Here is a 15,925-nt window from a genome sequence, read left to right on the forward strand (position 1 = left end):
AAAAAACACACACAGGTCCATATGCAGCAGCAATGGGCACAGCAGGTTTTGCAGTTGAGGAATAGATTGTGTTGCCACAGTATATCAAGTCCACAAAAAGTGCATTTTTTTTCCGACCAAATAATATCTGAATGGATATCAGTGCTGTCAAATTCTTACATATTCTATACGTTGAAACTTGGAATATTGAAATTTCCGGTTTCTCAGTAAAAGAAGCTGTGGATATATTTTTCTTATCAACTTCGAGAGGGATCAAACATTGTCAATCACCAAATTGCTGATTATTTTCCTATCACAGCACCCCTCATGTTTTCTTTCTGGCTAAACAAATGACATGGATGGATTCGAGCAGGGTTCAGGAGAAAACTCTGAACTGTACAGAGCACTGGATCTCTGGGACTGAGGCCGAGAACCCCTTCAATTAGTGTTTCCCAGTCTGTAAAATCGAATCGATCTCATAACTGTTGATGCCACAGCAAAGTTTTGCAAGGATTTTTGAGAACATACTGTGGCAACAAGCATGCGAGAAGTCATAAGCTACAGGTGAAAAAAGGGAACAGGCTTTGTTTAGCATTGGCAGAGAAAAAGCACACAGTGTACGTCAGCTTTGGAATTTAAAGTGTTTGACTGTGGATATGAAATATTCCGGTGCTGATTGAAAAAATGGACAGACATTTTAGGAATAATAAACTTTTCGTCAGACACTTTAAATGGCCAAAGCAGACTGTCTCGGTGTGATTAGACATGCAACATCCTCTTTGAAAAGGACTCGAAGGAATTGAAACTGTTGTACCGTAGACATTTATTCTTGTCTAATTTGCAGTCTAATTTCATGTCCTGTGCAGAGTTTTCTGAAAGAATAATGCTCACACCGAGACTGGAGTTAGATTACACATGGAGCTGAGAGAAATATTCACACTAAATATTCTCAAGTCATCGCCATCTCTCTGGCCTTTGAGGCTGCTGGGAAAACAGTCAAAGTGTCGGATCTGAATTTTTGATCTCTCGGATTGACTAACCACAAACTCTGATTGGTGCCAGGAGAGAAAAGAAACTTCAGTCTATCACGATTAAATGGTTGGTTTCAATTCTTCTTTTTAAATGATGGAGTTTTACAGGAACTTCACTTCAGCGCTCGCTAAAACCGCGTTGAAGAAACACTTTCAAATGGAGTACAGAAGATAACATGATCATCAGTGTTTAAGCATAGTTATACACGTTGTAGCATATTTATTACTGTTTGCTTGCTTCCGAGGCATAATATATAATGTGTGTTTACATTCACTGACCATTTCATCAAATCCACCTCCCATATCCAGTGTCAGTAATCCTGTAATCTAGACACAAACTGTTTTCTCTTGTCACTGGGGTGATACCATCAAGGGCTCGTCTTTTCTACCTTGAATATGTCCATTTTACCAAGGAAGATGCATGTCGAGCCCCTTTCATTACCTTTCAGAGTAAAGCTTTAAATGTGCTGCACATCCAGGGGCTTTAAGGTCCAATTTTGGACGTTACATTCTTTTAAAATGTGCACTATATTCACGTTTCCACGGAAAAGATACAGACTGAAGGGCTAAAAACTGTTCCCCTGACGGTTCCACCCCAGTGACAAGGAAGGTTTAGTCCCAGTTTGTTTCTGGGAGTGTGTGTATGGGGCAGGTGTAGGTTTCTTAATCAAGTGGCCACCGATTGCAGATTTGGAAAAAAAAAAAAGGGTGTTTTCAGGTGTTTCTGTCTTACTTTTCTTTTGTAAGGTCGCTTCTTTGGAACCGAGGCTATTTTCCACTTGGCACGTGAACTTCTTGCTCTGGTCCCAGTCGGCAGCCTTGACGCGCGCGTTGCTCACCGAGGTGAAGCCTCCGGTCGCGCGCACCGCCGGGTATTGCACGAAGTCAGTCAGCGCGCTCCCGCTCGCATCCGTCCATTTGAAGCTCAGTCCGTCGGCGGTGGCCAAATCGCTCGTGATGCAGCCCAGAGTGACGTAACCGTCCGGGGACGAGCCGCACTGCCACACGGGAAACAGGGACTTCGGCGCGCTTGGCACTGCTGTAGATAGATAGATCAGACAGATCAGATCGGGAGATAAACAGAGCCGCAAACCAACACGAGATTTATTCTGCGCCTGGAAGATTCAAATGCAACCGATTTTATTCCCAAATCAACATTTTTTTTTTATCTCCTTCCCTTTTCAAAGTGGACTTTATTCTCCTTTCCAATCAGAGAACACACGGACATTTTTATTGGCCTCCATTTTAAATTATTAATCATCTACAATTCATTCGGACTAATGATTAATAATTATTATACATTCGAATGTTTAATTGCAATAATTATACTTATTTTACACACACACACACACACACACACACACACACACACACACACACACGGTAACATGAGAAACTCGGTCTCACCGCTCGCGCAAACTCCGGCCGCAGTTTTCCACCTGAATGAGATTTTATTCGTTCATTTCAGATCGACGCTGTGGGCCGGAAAAAGGGTCCGATCACTAAACCCGCCCTTTTCTTACGATTTAATTCGTTCTCGGAATAAACGAATTGTGCCGAATTTTCAAAACATGAGACAATTCAACAAAACTAATTAATTTAAATTTCTTTACATGAGAAAAAACACATTTATAAAACTCCGTTTTAATAAATACAATTTAGTCTCTTAAAACAAATCGAAAGCATTTACTCAGAGTTCGACCGATTTATTTATTTATAGAGAATTCTGAAGGTCGGCGAATTGAACCAACTGACTCATAATAAGCAACAAAACACAAAGCAAAGGCTAAATACATTATTATTATTATTATTATTATTATTATTATTATTATTATTATTATTATTATCAGTAAACCCACTCGGATTATTTGTCAGGATTTTCTTCCACAGAATCTCTATGTTTTATTCCAATTCTACATTTCCGCTCCTTTGAAACAACGGACTCCTCTAAAGCAGAAAAGCGCAAAACAAAATAAATCCATCATTTCAAATCGTTCAAATTTTTCACACCAAATTATTTTATAAACGATGAGAAGAAGCGAAAACAATCACACAACGTTAAAGGGATTTTCTGTCTCTTCTTTCCCCACTTTTCCCTCCATTATTCCTCTCCACAAATCCGTCTAAAGCAGGAACTCATCACATTCATGCACACTTTATTAGACGGAGTAATAATCATTCACTGAATTTAAATACAATCATCTCGCAAACTTATAACGAGAAAAAAAGCCCTAAAATATGATGCAAAGAACCGACTTTTTAACGTCCCTTAACTTTCCCCCAGCTTTACATTTTAGACCATTAAATCTCGCTTTATGACAGAAATAAAGCTGAAGGTCAAATCTCTGAATTACTGACCGCTTGTTCCGGTGGCAGCTGAGTCTCTTCCCCAGTAATCAGAAGCCCAGTTCCACAGTGTTCAAGCTCACAGCCCACCTCAATCCACTCAACTCAACTCAACCAAACCAAACCAAACCAAACCAAACCAAACCAGGGACATTATCGCGCTCACTGACGCTTCAGACGCGCATCATTAAAAATCAACCAAATAGAGAACTTTATTCAGTGAAACGCTGAAAATATCCGACATCTTTAAAAAATAAAAAAAAGGTTTTTGTTTTAACCAGAAAAACCGCGATCTTGTAGGATATTAACAGCATTATCATGTTTACTAAAACTGACCTTGAAAACTCAAAACCTTGAAGTGAACATTTTTAATGTTTGAAGAGAACTGAAGCGTTATTTTCTGTGTTTTCTCCAGAAGAATAGTCCAGGCTCATGAGAAAACCTCACAGCGCACAGTCATTACCACCAGTCTACAGTCTGATCTTTTTTAACGAAAAGAAAATAAGGGGAAAAAAGTTTCATGTTGGTTTCACGGCACGAATAGATTAAGATGTGGCTCTTACCAGAAGTAACGGTGACCGTCGTTCCCTTTCCCCAGTAGTCAAAACCGTAGTCACAGTGACACAAATCCACTCTGACATCGTTCAAAAACACCTGCTGTCTGATCTAACGATATATTACTGTCTCAAAGTCACTCACAAAAATCAGATCCGAAAAGTTGTAAAGTTTCTCAGCGTTAAAGATCCAACAGGTGTCATTTTATATTCAGAATTAAAACTTTACAGCACATTGCTGATGGATGCTGGGTTTATACGAGAAAATAAAATCATAATAAACGCACATTAAGAAACATCCACGGACGTGCTATTTTCTTTATTTTCCCCAACAATCAGATAAATATTTCTCTTTTAAATGAAGTGCGACTTTTTCACATGAACCCCATTTTCTCAGCATTTTAATGAAATAATATAATTGTTCCAGTTTTTCTTGTAATATTGTTGGTGTTCGAGGAGGCGAATCGAAAGAGGTTTGGTTTGAATTTCTTACCTGAAGTCACAGTCACCGTCGTTCCCTTTCCCCAGTAATCAAAAGCAGCGGCACAGTGAGAAAGTTTTAGGCGCTACTCGGACAATATGGGGACCAAAAGTGGAGACTAATCTATTTTCTAAAATTTTGTAAATGTAAGGTGATATTAAACGTGTCTAACAAATGTAATCCTACCTGAAGTCACGGTCACTTGAGTTCCTTTTCCCCAGTAGTCAAAGGAGTTGCCGTAGTCACAGTGAGTCAAGAGGCTGCGTCTCTGTACAAAATTGCCCCGAGGCTCTGTTTTTGCAGAGCGGTCACTATTTTCTCCCTCTTTTTAATTTTTTAAAAACAATTTTTTACGGACGACTCAGACAGCCTTGACCTTTTATGTTTGTATTCTTCTTTAAATCGATATTTGTTTCGAAATAAAAACAAGAACATTAAAACACTTACCTGAGGTCACAGTCACTTGAGTTCCTTTTCCCCAGTAGTCAAAGTATCACGTTGGTTAAAACCTCGGAGCAATCGAGCAAAAACCAATATCTGTGCCTGCAAGCCTCAAATGGCTTTTTCTTTTCCACCAAGTAGTTTTTTCCCCTCTGTATCACATAATACACATGTATTTGACTGTACTCCATTCGAGGAAATGGTATTGTTTATTTATTTAATTAATACGAACTAATGAACTTCCTTGAATCCTCTAATTAATATAAATTATTCATTCAGAATTATAATTGCAAAAATAATTACATCAAAATAGTATTAATAAAATTAATGATTTTAATTAAATGTGCTTTGTTTTACAACCACTAATTGTGATCCATAGGCTTCATATTCTTCTTCTATTTTAATAATGCAAGTGCCATTTCAGGAGAAACTTCATTCAAAATGTTTTGTCGGTCTTTTCTTTTTGATATTCCACCGGTATCCATCTTTTTTTTTATCTCTCTATCCGTCTGTATTTTCCCCATAGACTTTGAATGGGAACATTTTCAAACTTGCTCGACATGTTCTGGGAAATGTTACAAAGCCCTTTTCTTCCCTCTATAACTCCTGCTTTCTATTTTTTATTCTTCACTTTTCCTCCCATTGGCTTCGGTTCATTTTTCAAAGCCTAATTGTTCCTTGAGATTAAAAGCTAGGACCATCGAAGTTGATATATATCGTTAAGTTGTCATGACTTAGGTCAATACTGCATTACTTTTTCTCTTCTCCTCTTTGGTCCTTTCTTTTTCATCCCAATATCTTCCCATTAGAGACCAATGATTTTACTACTCCAACATCTTTTCAGGGAGAGTGATGAAACTTGGTCTGTGGACTCAACTGCAAAAGTACAGTACTGAATGGCTTTTCGGTGACACCTATCTCACCCTTCCATTCTTTCTTTCATCCCTCCAGAGCAATCCAGTAATTGTAAGTCCTCCTTTATGTTTTAAGGTAAACTTGCCAACTGGATGTAGATTCAACTGCTGAAATAAAGCACACTGTTACTCTGTGTATCTCTCTCCATAGCTTCATCAACTTTCCCATCTCGTGCTTAATTTCTTTGAGTCTAAATTATGTCCGCTCTCGTTTTCATTCAGTGCTAAGACTTATAAAACTCTGGGTGATTGGGCCTTTGCTGCAGCCTCCCCGTTTCTCTTCAATGCACTGCCTCGCCATATTAGAGAAGAGAACAATTACAACAGATTTAAGACTTTAGTAAAGACATTTTTATTTAGAGTTGCTTATGAACATTGAGTATTTATATTTTATGTATATAATTGCCATAGAGAACAATTACAACAGATTTAAGATTTTAGCAAAGACATTTTATTCAGAATTGCTAATGAACACTAAGTAATTATATTTTTTTTATAATCCATTATCAATCTTTGAATTATTTTCATTCACATATTCATATATAGCTGTATTATTGATTTAAAATATTTGTAATATCTTAAAGTTAGCAATTTATTGTAATTTGTAAGGCGCATTTGATCATATATACATGGTATATGCGCGGTATAAATAATAAAGATTATTATTATTCATTTCATTGGTCTTCAGTAACCACTTTATTCTTTTCAATTTATTCCGGCAACATGACAGGATGGGAGAATTCACCCTGGAAGGGAAAACACCCTGGATGGGACAACATCAGGTCACCATTCCTCACAGAAATTAACACCAATGTTCATGTTCACCAGTTACAATGCCACATACTGCACCGCTGTGCCACCCAATTGTCGATGTCATTATGAAGCATATTACAGGCAGGAGGACACGCATGCTGGGGGAAAAAAAGAAAAACAAATTCCCCAGTAATTAACATACAGTCGTTGCTTGAAAGTTTGTGAACCCTTTAGAATTTTCTAAATTTCTGCATAAATATGACCTAAAACATCATCAGATTTTCACAGAAGTCCTACAAGTAGATAAAGAAAACCCAGTTGAACAAATGAGACAAAAATATTTTACTTGGTCATTTATTTCTTGAGGAAAATGATCCAATATTACATATCTGTGAGTGGCAAAAGTATGTGAACCTTTGCTTTCAGTATCTGGTGTGACCCGCTTGCGCAGCAATAACTGCAATTAAACGTTTCCGGTAACTGTTGATCAGTCCTGCACACTGGCTTGGAGGAATTTTAGCCCATTCCTCTGTACAGAACAGCATCAACTCTGGGATGTTGGTGGGTTTCCTCACATGAACTGCTCGCTTCAGGTCCTTCCACAGCATGTCAATTGGATTAAGGTCAGGACTTTGACTTGGCCATTCCAAAATATTAACTTTATTCTTCTTTAACCATTCTTTGGTAGAACAACTTGTGTGTTTAGGGTCGTTGTCTTGCTGCATTACCCACCTTCTCTTGAGATTCAGTTCCTGGACAGATGTCCTGACATTTTCCTTTCAAATTCGCTGGTATATTTCAGAATTCATTGTTCCATCAATGATGGCAAGCCATCCTGGCCCAGATGCAACAAAACAGGCCCAAACCATGATACTACTACCATCAAGTTTCACAGATGGGATAAGGTTCTTATGCTTGAATGCAGTGTTTTCCTTTCTGCAAACATAACGCTTCTCATTTAAACCAAAAAGTTCTATTTTGGTCTCATCCGTCCACAAAACATTTTTTCAATAGCCTTCTGGCTTGTCCACGTGATCTTTAGCAAACTGCAGACAAGCAGCAATGTTCTTTTTGGAGAGCAGTGGCTTTCTCCTTGCAACCCTGCCATGCACACCATTGTTGTTCAGTATTCTCCTGATGGTGGACTCATGAACATTAACATTAGCCAATGTGAGAGAGGCCTTCAGTTGCTTGGAAGTTGCCCTGGGGTCCTTTATGACCTCACCGACTATTACATGCCTTGCTCTCGGAGTGATCTTTGTTCGTCGACCACTCCTGGGGAGGGTAACAATGGTCTTGAATTTCCACCATTTGTACACAATCTGTCTGACTGTGGATTGGTGGAGTCCAAACTCTTTAGAGATGGTTTTGTCATCTTTTCCAGCCTGATGAGCATCAACAACACCTTTTCTGAGGTCCTCAGAAATCTCCTTTGTTCGTCCCATGATACACTTCCACAAACAAGTGTTGTGAAGATCAGACTTTGATAGATCCCTGTTCTTTAAATAAGAACAATCAATCCCATTGATTGAAAACACCTGACTCTATTTTCACCTTGAAATCACTGGTTCATCCTAGAGGGTCACATACTTTTGCCACTCACAGATATGTAATATTGGATCATTTTCCTCAATGAATAAATGACAAACCATAATATTTTTGTCTCATTTGTTTAACTGGGTTCTCTTTCTCTACTTTTAGGATTTGTGTGAAAATCTGATGATGTTTTAGGTCATATTTATGCAGAAATAGAGAAAATTATAAAGGGGTCACAAACTTTCAAGCACCACTGTAGGTGCTGACTGCACCAGAACAAGTTATGGCTCACTTCCATTCAGGACCCATGTACAGTCTCTTGCAAAAGTATTCATCCCCCTTGGTGTTTGTCCTGTTTTATTACATTCCAAGCTGCAATTACAATGGATTTCTGGGGGTGAGCACCATTCGATTTACACAACATGCCTACCATTTTCAAGGTGAAAATTGTTGTTTTACTGTGACAAACAATAATTGAGATGAAAAAAGAGAAATCTGGAGTGCGATTGGTATTCACCCCCAAGTCAATATTTTGTCGAGCCACCTTATGCTGCAATTACAGCTGCAAGTCTCTCGGGGTCTGTCGCTATTAGCTTAGCACATCTAGCCACTGGGAATTTTGCCCATTCCTCAAGGCAAAACTGCTCCAACTCCTTCAAGTTGGATGTATTGCATTGGGGTCCAGCAATCTTCACAGATTCTCAGTTGGATTGAGGCCTGGGCTTTGATTAGGCCATTCCAATACATTTAAATGTTTCCCTTAAACCACTCCAGTGTAGGTTTAGCAATATGTTTAGGGTGGATGTTTGTCCTGCTGGAAAGAGAACCTTCGTTCCAGTCTCAAACCCTTTGGCTGACTCAAACAGGTTTTCTTCCAGAACTGAGCTGTATTTAGGGTCATCCATTTTTCCTTCTATCCTGACCAGCTTTCCTGTCCCTGCAGATGAAAAAAATCCCCACAGCATGATGCTGCCACCACCATGCTTCACCGTAGGAATGGTGTTGTCAGGGTATTGGGTTTCCGCCACACGTGGTGTTTCCCACAAGGGCCAAAAAGTTCAATTTTAGTCTCATTTGACCAGAGAATCTTCTTCCATATGTTTGAGGAGTTTGCCACATGTTGTCAGGCAAACTCCAAATGTGTTTTCTGAAGGAATTATTTTTTTTTCTGGCTGCTCTTCCATAGAGCCCCGCTCTGTGGAATGTATGACTTAAAGTGGCCTTCTGGACAGATACTCCCATCTCCACTGTGGATCTGTGCAGCTCCTTCAGTGTTATCTTTGGTGTCTTTGTTGCATCTCTGATTAATGCCCTCCTTGCCCGGTCTGTGAGTTTTGGTGGGTGGCCTTCTTTTATCAGGTTTGTTGTGGTGACATATTCTTTCCATTTTGCTATAATGGATTTAATGGTGCTCCCTGGGATATTCAAAGTTTGGTATATATTTTTATTTATTTCTCTTTTTTTTATTTTAATTTACTACAAAACCAAGATGTGTGTAACAAACAATATAACAAAAAACATACAACATTAGTGAACCAGGACATAGGACATTCAGTAAGGGCTAGGGACATGGTACGGGGGGGGGGGGTATTAAAATGTATGTGTGTGTGTCTGTGAGTGTGTTAGAGGGGGATGTTTGAGTGTGGGTGTGAGGGGGGTATTTGTGTATGCGTGCGTGCGTGTGTGTGTGTACATGAATACATATGTATATTATCAGTTTAGCAATTATGTAAATGATATGTGAGCAGAAAAGTCCGGGGCATGGGGGATTAGGATGAGTCCCACTGGGAGGGAGTGGAGGAAGGGAGGAAGAGACAAGGGAGGGAGAAGCAGACTTCGGGCAAACTGACGCACCCCCCCAAACACAAATCACACACCCAAGAGAAAAAAATAAATAAATAAAATAAAATTGAGGGGGTGGTGGTAAGATGACTTCCTCTGACCACTCCAAGCCCCAGTGCATCAGAGGTACAAGCCGAACCCTAGTGGGAGGAGAGGACAGGAAAGGGCAGCCGCAGAGCCCCCCAGACCACCCCCACCCCCACCCCCGGCCCCCACCATCCCGAACAGAACAGGAACCCAAGGCTCCCCCAATCCACGTGCCTCACTGGCCCTATGATGTGTTTTATCTAATGTCTAAATGCATTAAAAAGAGGGGGGGCAGAGCAGAGAGAGAGCCTTACTAAAGACCCCCCCCCCCACCTTTCCTATAAATTGAGATTGTGATTTTTCTAAGATGTGATGCATTAAAAGAAGTGAGGCGCAAGCTGATTCGGGCCTTTTTACAGACCACTCTACAGAGCGCCCCACCTCGGCCCTTACTTACTGGAGGTGTTTGTGTTATTGAGTGGGAATGTACCTTCCGAGTCAGCTAATGTGGAGCGTTAAAAAGTGAGACATGCAGAGTGGAGGCAACCCGGTCCATTCCAGGGGAGGATGGGGTCTGCAGCAGAGGCAGTGGGGGAGAGGCCCCACCACGGCCCCACCATGGCCAGAACCCCCCACACAAGTCAGCCAGCCCCCGACCCCTGGAAGCCAGAGCAGTACAGAGGAGAGACTGATGTTATGTTGTGTTTTGGATGGGGGGCGCGGGGGAGGGGATAGATAAACAATGGAAAAGGGGGGGTAGGGGTGGGCGGGGGGGATTGGGGGGAGGGGGGTGGGTCTCATCCTGTCTCAGGCAGAGAGGGCCAGCAGAGCAGTTATAACTAAGAAATTGGAAAGTGATGACCAGGTTAGGTTATTATTAGATGGGATATAAGAGGTTTCTAATGATATGTGGTCCAGTAACAAGTTTTTCCAGGCAGATATGTGAATTTTATTCTTTGATTTCCAGTTCATGAGGATAGTTTTCTTGGCGACAGCTAGCGCAACCAATAGGATGATGTTGTTAAAGTGATTCAAGGTGGATACAGTGGTATCTCCAAGCAAACAGAGCGATGGAGAGGTTGGGATGCAGCAGCCAAAGAAAGTGGAAAGCAGATCTGTTGACAGTTTGGAGTCCGATCCCTGCAGAACGGCTGAATGGCTGTGTGAGTATCGCGAGAACTCAGAGGTGAGATTGAACATGGCGGCGCGCAGTTGTTGACAAACGGGAGATACAGCACTAAAGATCCTACCAAAATAAACCCTTTTTTTCGGACTAAATCAAACCAATACTCAGCGACTTTTTCTCATACATAATCCAACTTACATTCCGATTACACTCTGGATGAATTAACGGAATTGGAGGCTTTCATCGAAGACCATTGTCTACATCTTCAGACAACTATGAACCCGGACCAGATTCACTCAACTCCGAATGCAACTCAGCCCGACTCCAAAAGAAGGAAAAGAGACTCTGCAACAGACACAACCGATTTAACAACCCAGGAAGTCGAGGTCAGTGTACTTACAAACATCAATAAAAAGCTGGACATGCTAATCACCATACACGAAGAGCTGAACGATATCCGTAACAGTCTCGAATTAGCACATAGTCAAATCGCAATATTACAGATTTCAAACCAAGAGCTTCGAACTTCAGTAACTTCACTTCAAATGGAATATGTCACCGCCGAAAACAAAGTAATGAAAGAAACCATACTGGACATTCAAACACGTTCAATGCACGACAACCTCATATTCTCAGGCATCCGGGAACCCAAAGACCCCGTTAAAACACCCGACAATCCAGAGCTACTCATAAAAGACTTCATGCTAACACAACTCAAACTGTCTAAGGACACTGTCAATCTAATCACATTCCATCGAGTTCACCGTCTTGGCAAGCAGCAAAAGGACAAACCCAGACCCATCATTGCAAAGTTCGAACACTACAAGCAGAAAGAAATGGTAAAAAACAAAGGAAAAGAACTCAAAGGCACCAACTACGGAATGAACGACCATTTTTCCCGTGAGATCAACGAAAGAAGAAAGATTCTATACCCAATACTTAAAGAAAACAGGAAAAAAAACATCCGCGCAACTCTGACAGTCGACAAACTCTACCTAAACGGACAGTTATTCAGGAATCCCGACACAACTCCTTGGCTTTTCTAAGTATACACACCCATGCCATAATCTACATTAATTCTATTATCCCTCCACACCTCTTTAATAACCAGCTCCCCACTAGCCCATACAAGTGCGCTACATATCTGTGTTACTGTATTCTTCGTTAATGTTGTTTTTTTCATGTCATTGATAATTATGTTTCTGTTTGTACTTGTCATCTTGTCCACTCTGCCCCATGTTACCTTCCTCTCCCTATCCTGTTTTACATTCCAGCCTACACATTCACACTCACTTAGCACCACTACACACATACCCCCATTTGCATCATTTCACCAATACATCTCTCTCATTTACCACAATCAGACGTTAACCATATTAGCATGTCCAAGCTAACCTTCCTAACTTGGAATGTCTGCGGCATTGGATCTCAGGCAAAGAGGGCCAAGGTATTTGACCAACTTAGTAAATTACAAGCAGATATTTGCCTCCTTCAAGAAACCCATCTATCAGAATTTGACCGCAACAAAATCAAATCTGCTCAATATAATCAAGCATTTTCAGCCAATTATAACTCAAAACAATGAGGTGTTTGCATATTAATTCATAAAAAAATCTCATTTATTCACAATACTACCATTTCCGATCCAGAAGGACGCTTTATTATCATTAACATCTCAATTAACAATAGCCTAATTACAATCGGAAACGTGTATGGCCCAAACTCAGATAATCCAGCTTTTTTTCAATCCTTCTTTTCTTCAATAGCAAATATGACCGACTGCCCAGTAATAATTGCAGGAGATTTCAATACTGTCTTCGACTCAACAATTGACCGCTCTAATAATTCAAAAAACAAACAAATTTGGCAATCCACCTCAACTATCAAGCAGTTCATGGGTGATTTTGGTCTTGCCGACAGCTGGCGCATACAACACCCATACAACAGAGAATACTCATTCTTCTCGTCCGTCCACCGCTCCTACTCTCGTCTGGACTTTTTTCTTACAAGTAACTCCCTTATTCCCAATATTTCTCAATCAATAATCCACCTAATCATCATCAGTGACCATGCCCCTGTAACAATTAACTGGTCTATGAATCAACCACACAGATCAATCCCCAGATGGGGCTTTAACATATCACTCCTCCAAGATCCACATTTTGACACCCTTATCAGGAGAGAGTGGGCACTCTTTCTAGAGATGAATGACTCCCCGGAGTCATCACCTTCTCTTCTGTGGGAAACAGGAAAAGCAGTGCTTAGAGGAGTCATCTCATTTTCCGTCTTCAAAAAAAAAAAAATAGAAAAGCAAAAGGAAACTCAATTGGAAGAAGAAATTAAACATTTAGAGAATATTAATATGACAAACGCATCAGTCAAAATGCAAAACAAATTAGATAAATACAAATTAGAACTCAATGACATCATCAACAAACAGACCCAGTTTTTAATACACCGACTAAGACAGGAACATTTTCACCATGACAGTAAATCTGGCAAATACCTGGCAAACCAAATTCAAAGAAACAAAGAAAAATCTACAATCACAACGTTACAGGACTCAGCAGGGAAGCTTACTCACTCACCAACTGAAATCAATCAGATTTTCTACCAATTCTACGATAAGCTCTAATCATCAGAAAAAAAAAAACAGATATTAAAGACATTAATCATTTTCTGGACCACATTCAACTACCAATAATTGACAATGACCAAAAAATCGCATTAGAAACCCTGATATTCGAAGACGAATTACATGCTGCACTAAAGACAATGTCAAATAACAAGGCCCCCGGTCCAGATGGCTTCCCTGCTGAGTTCTATAAACGTTTCTGGTCAACTTTAGCTCCACTTTTCTACCGGATGATCCATGAATCAAAACACAACTCCAGACTTCCGCCATCCTCTAATAGTGCTTCCATCTCACTTCTACTCAAACCCAATAAGGACCCAACGTTACCATCAAGTTATAGGCCAATATCGCTAATCAATGTTGACACTAAAATTATCGCCAAAGCCCTTGCAATCAGATTAGAAAAAGTTATTCCCTCTATAATTCATCCAGATCAAACAGGATTCGTGAAAGGCAGGCTATCTTCGAGTAATACACGCAGGTTATTTAACGTAATGCACCACTCAATAACTCAGGAAAACAATTCAGTCATCATTACATTAGATGCAGAGAAAGCATTTGACAGAGTCAATTGGAAATTCCTGTTTTCCATATTAGAACGGTTTGGCTTTGGGGACTCATTCATCAACTGGGGTCAAACTGCTATACAATTCACCATCAGCCACCGTCACTACAAATGGGTTAATTTCCCAAAACTTCACTTTGCACAGGGGGACTAGACAAGGATGCCCACTCTCCCCCTTATTATTCACTATTTTCATTGAACCCCTAGCTGCAGCCATACGCCAAAACACGCTAATCACAGGTATTCAGACTAAAAACATGCATCATAAAATAAGCCTCTACGCAGATGATATTCTACTTCTTCTTCAAAACCCAGTAAGTTCATTACAAGAAACAATAAAAACAATAAACTCATTTGCTAATATTTCAGAATACTCAATCAACTGGAATAAATCATCAGCTCTTCTTCTAAAACCACAAAGTGGGAATGCAGCAGCCAACACCCTTCCTATCTCACTATGCACCGATCACATCACCTATTTAGGAATAAGAGTTTCCCCCAGGCTGTCTGATCTATTCACTTTAAACTTCCCCCCTTCTAAAAACAATTCAGGATGATTTGCAATGCTGGACAAACCTTCCACTCTCCATCATGGGCCGTATATCTGCTATCAAAATGATAATTCTACCCAAAGTTAATTACCTCTTTTCAATGATCCCAATACAACCACCCACATCCTGGTTTAAATCTCTAGATTCAGCAAATCACAAAATTCTATTGGAAAAACAAGACACCCAGAATTAAACTAGCAACCCTTCAAAAACCCAAGTCCCTAGGAGGATTAGAAGCACCAAATTTCATTCTATATAGTCTGGCAAATCATCTCCAATATGTGCACAGATGGACCCATCATAACCAATCCGATACTATCTGGCTGGACTTAGAACAGACAATTTGCAATGACCTTCTGATTTCAGATCTGCCATTCCTTACTCCATCAATCAAAAAACACCCCTGTTTCAAAGCCCCTACCATCTGTTCGGGTCTGACAGCCTGGTGGAAATTCCACAACATCACTAACACAAAGCACTCACTCTCAAAGCTCACCCCGATTTGGAATAACCCAGATTTAATTTGCAACAAACGAACACTTAATTTCTGCACCTGGAAAGATAAAGGCATTACACACCTACAGCACTTGTTTATGAACAGCAAATTTTCCACATTTGCGGACTTGGTCCAGAAACTCAGCATCACCAACAAGCACTTTCTACAATACCTACAGATCAAATCAACAATCACATCCACAATGAATACCTCAACACCCAATTTAGAACTCACTACACCCATCTCAAATTTTATTAATATATCTTCTTCAAAAAAGCTATTATCCAAAATTTATAAGTTATTGATACAAACTGATACCAGTATGAGCTTACCATCTGCCAAATGGGATTCAGATCTCTCTATCTCTACTGATGCCAATTTCTGGACTCAAGTCTGCAAAAATACCTTTCTCATGACCAAAAATACCAACCTACAATTAATCCAATACAAGATTATCCACAGGACTCATCTCACAGGCCACAAATTGTTTTGCATGGGTTTTTCCACAGACATCTGCCCTCACTGTACTCAAAACTGCCCGGACACCTACTGTATATTCATGCACTCTGGCACTGTACCCCCATCAAACAATTTTGGGAGATGGTATATATTTTTATAACCCAACCCTGATCTAAACTTTTCCACAAC

General features: G+C 40.1%; 1 protein-coding gene across 1 annotated transcript in view; it reads right to left on the reverse strand.

Moving 5' to 3' along the window:
• LOC132869387 (uncharacterized) overlaps positions 1-15,925 on the reverse strand; it is an 86,286-nt gene that overhangs the window by 23,340 nt on the left and 47,021 nt on the right. Inside the window, exons 4-5 of the mRNA XM_060902724.1 lie at positions 3,920-3,973; positions 1,744-2,049 (exon numbers count right to left, since the gene is read on the reverse strand). Coding sequence (XP_060758707.1) covers positions 1,744-2,049; positions 3,920-3,973 — 360 coding nt within the window. The remainder of the gene's footprint in view (positions 1-1,743; positions 2,050-3,919; positions 3,974-15,925) is intronic.

Source organism: Neoarius graeffei, chromosome 20, assembly GCF_027579695.1.
Source record: "Neoarius graeffei isolate fNeoGra1 chromosome 20, fNeoGra1.pri, whole genome shotgun sequence".
Taxonomy (NCBI): domain Eukaryota; kingdom Metazoa; phylum Chordata; class Actinopteri; order Siluriformes; family Ariidae; genus Neoarius; species Neoarius graeffei.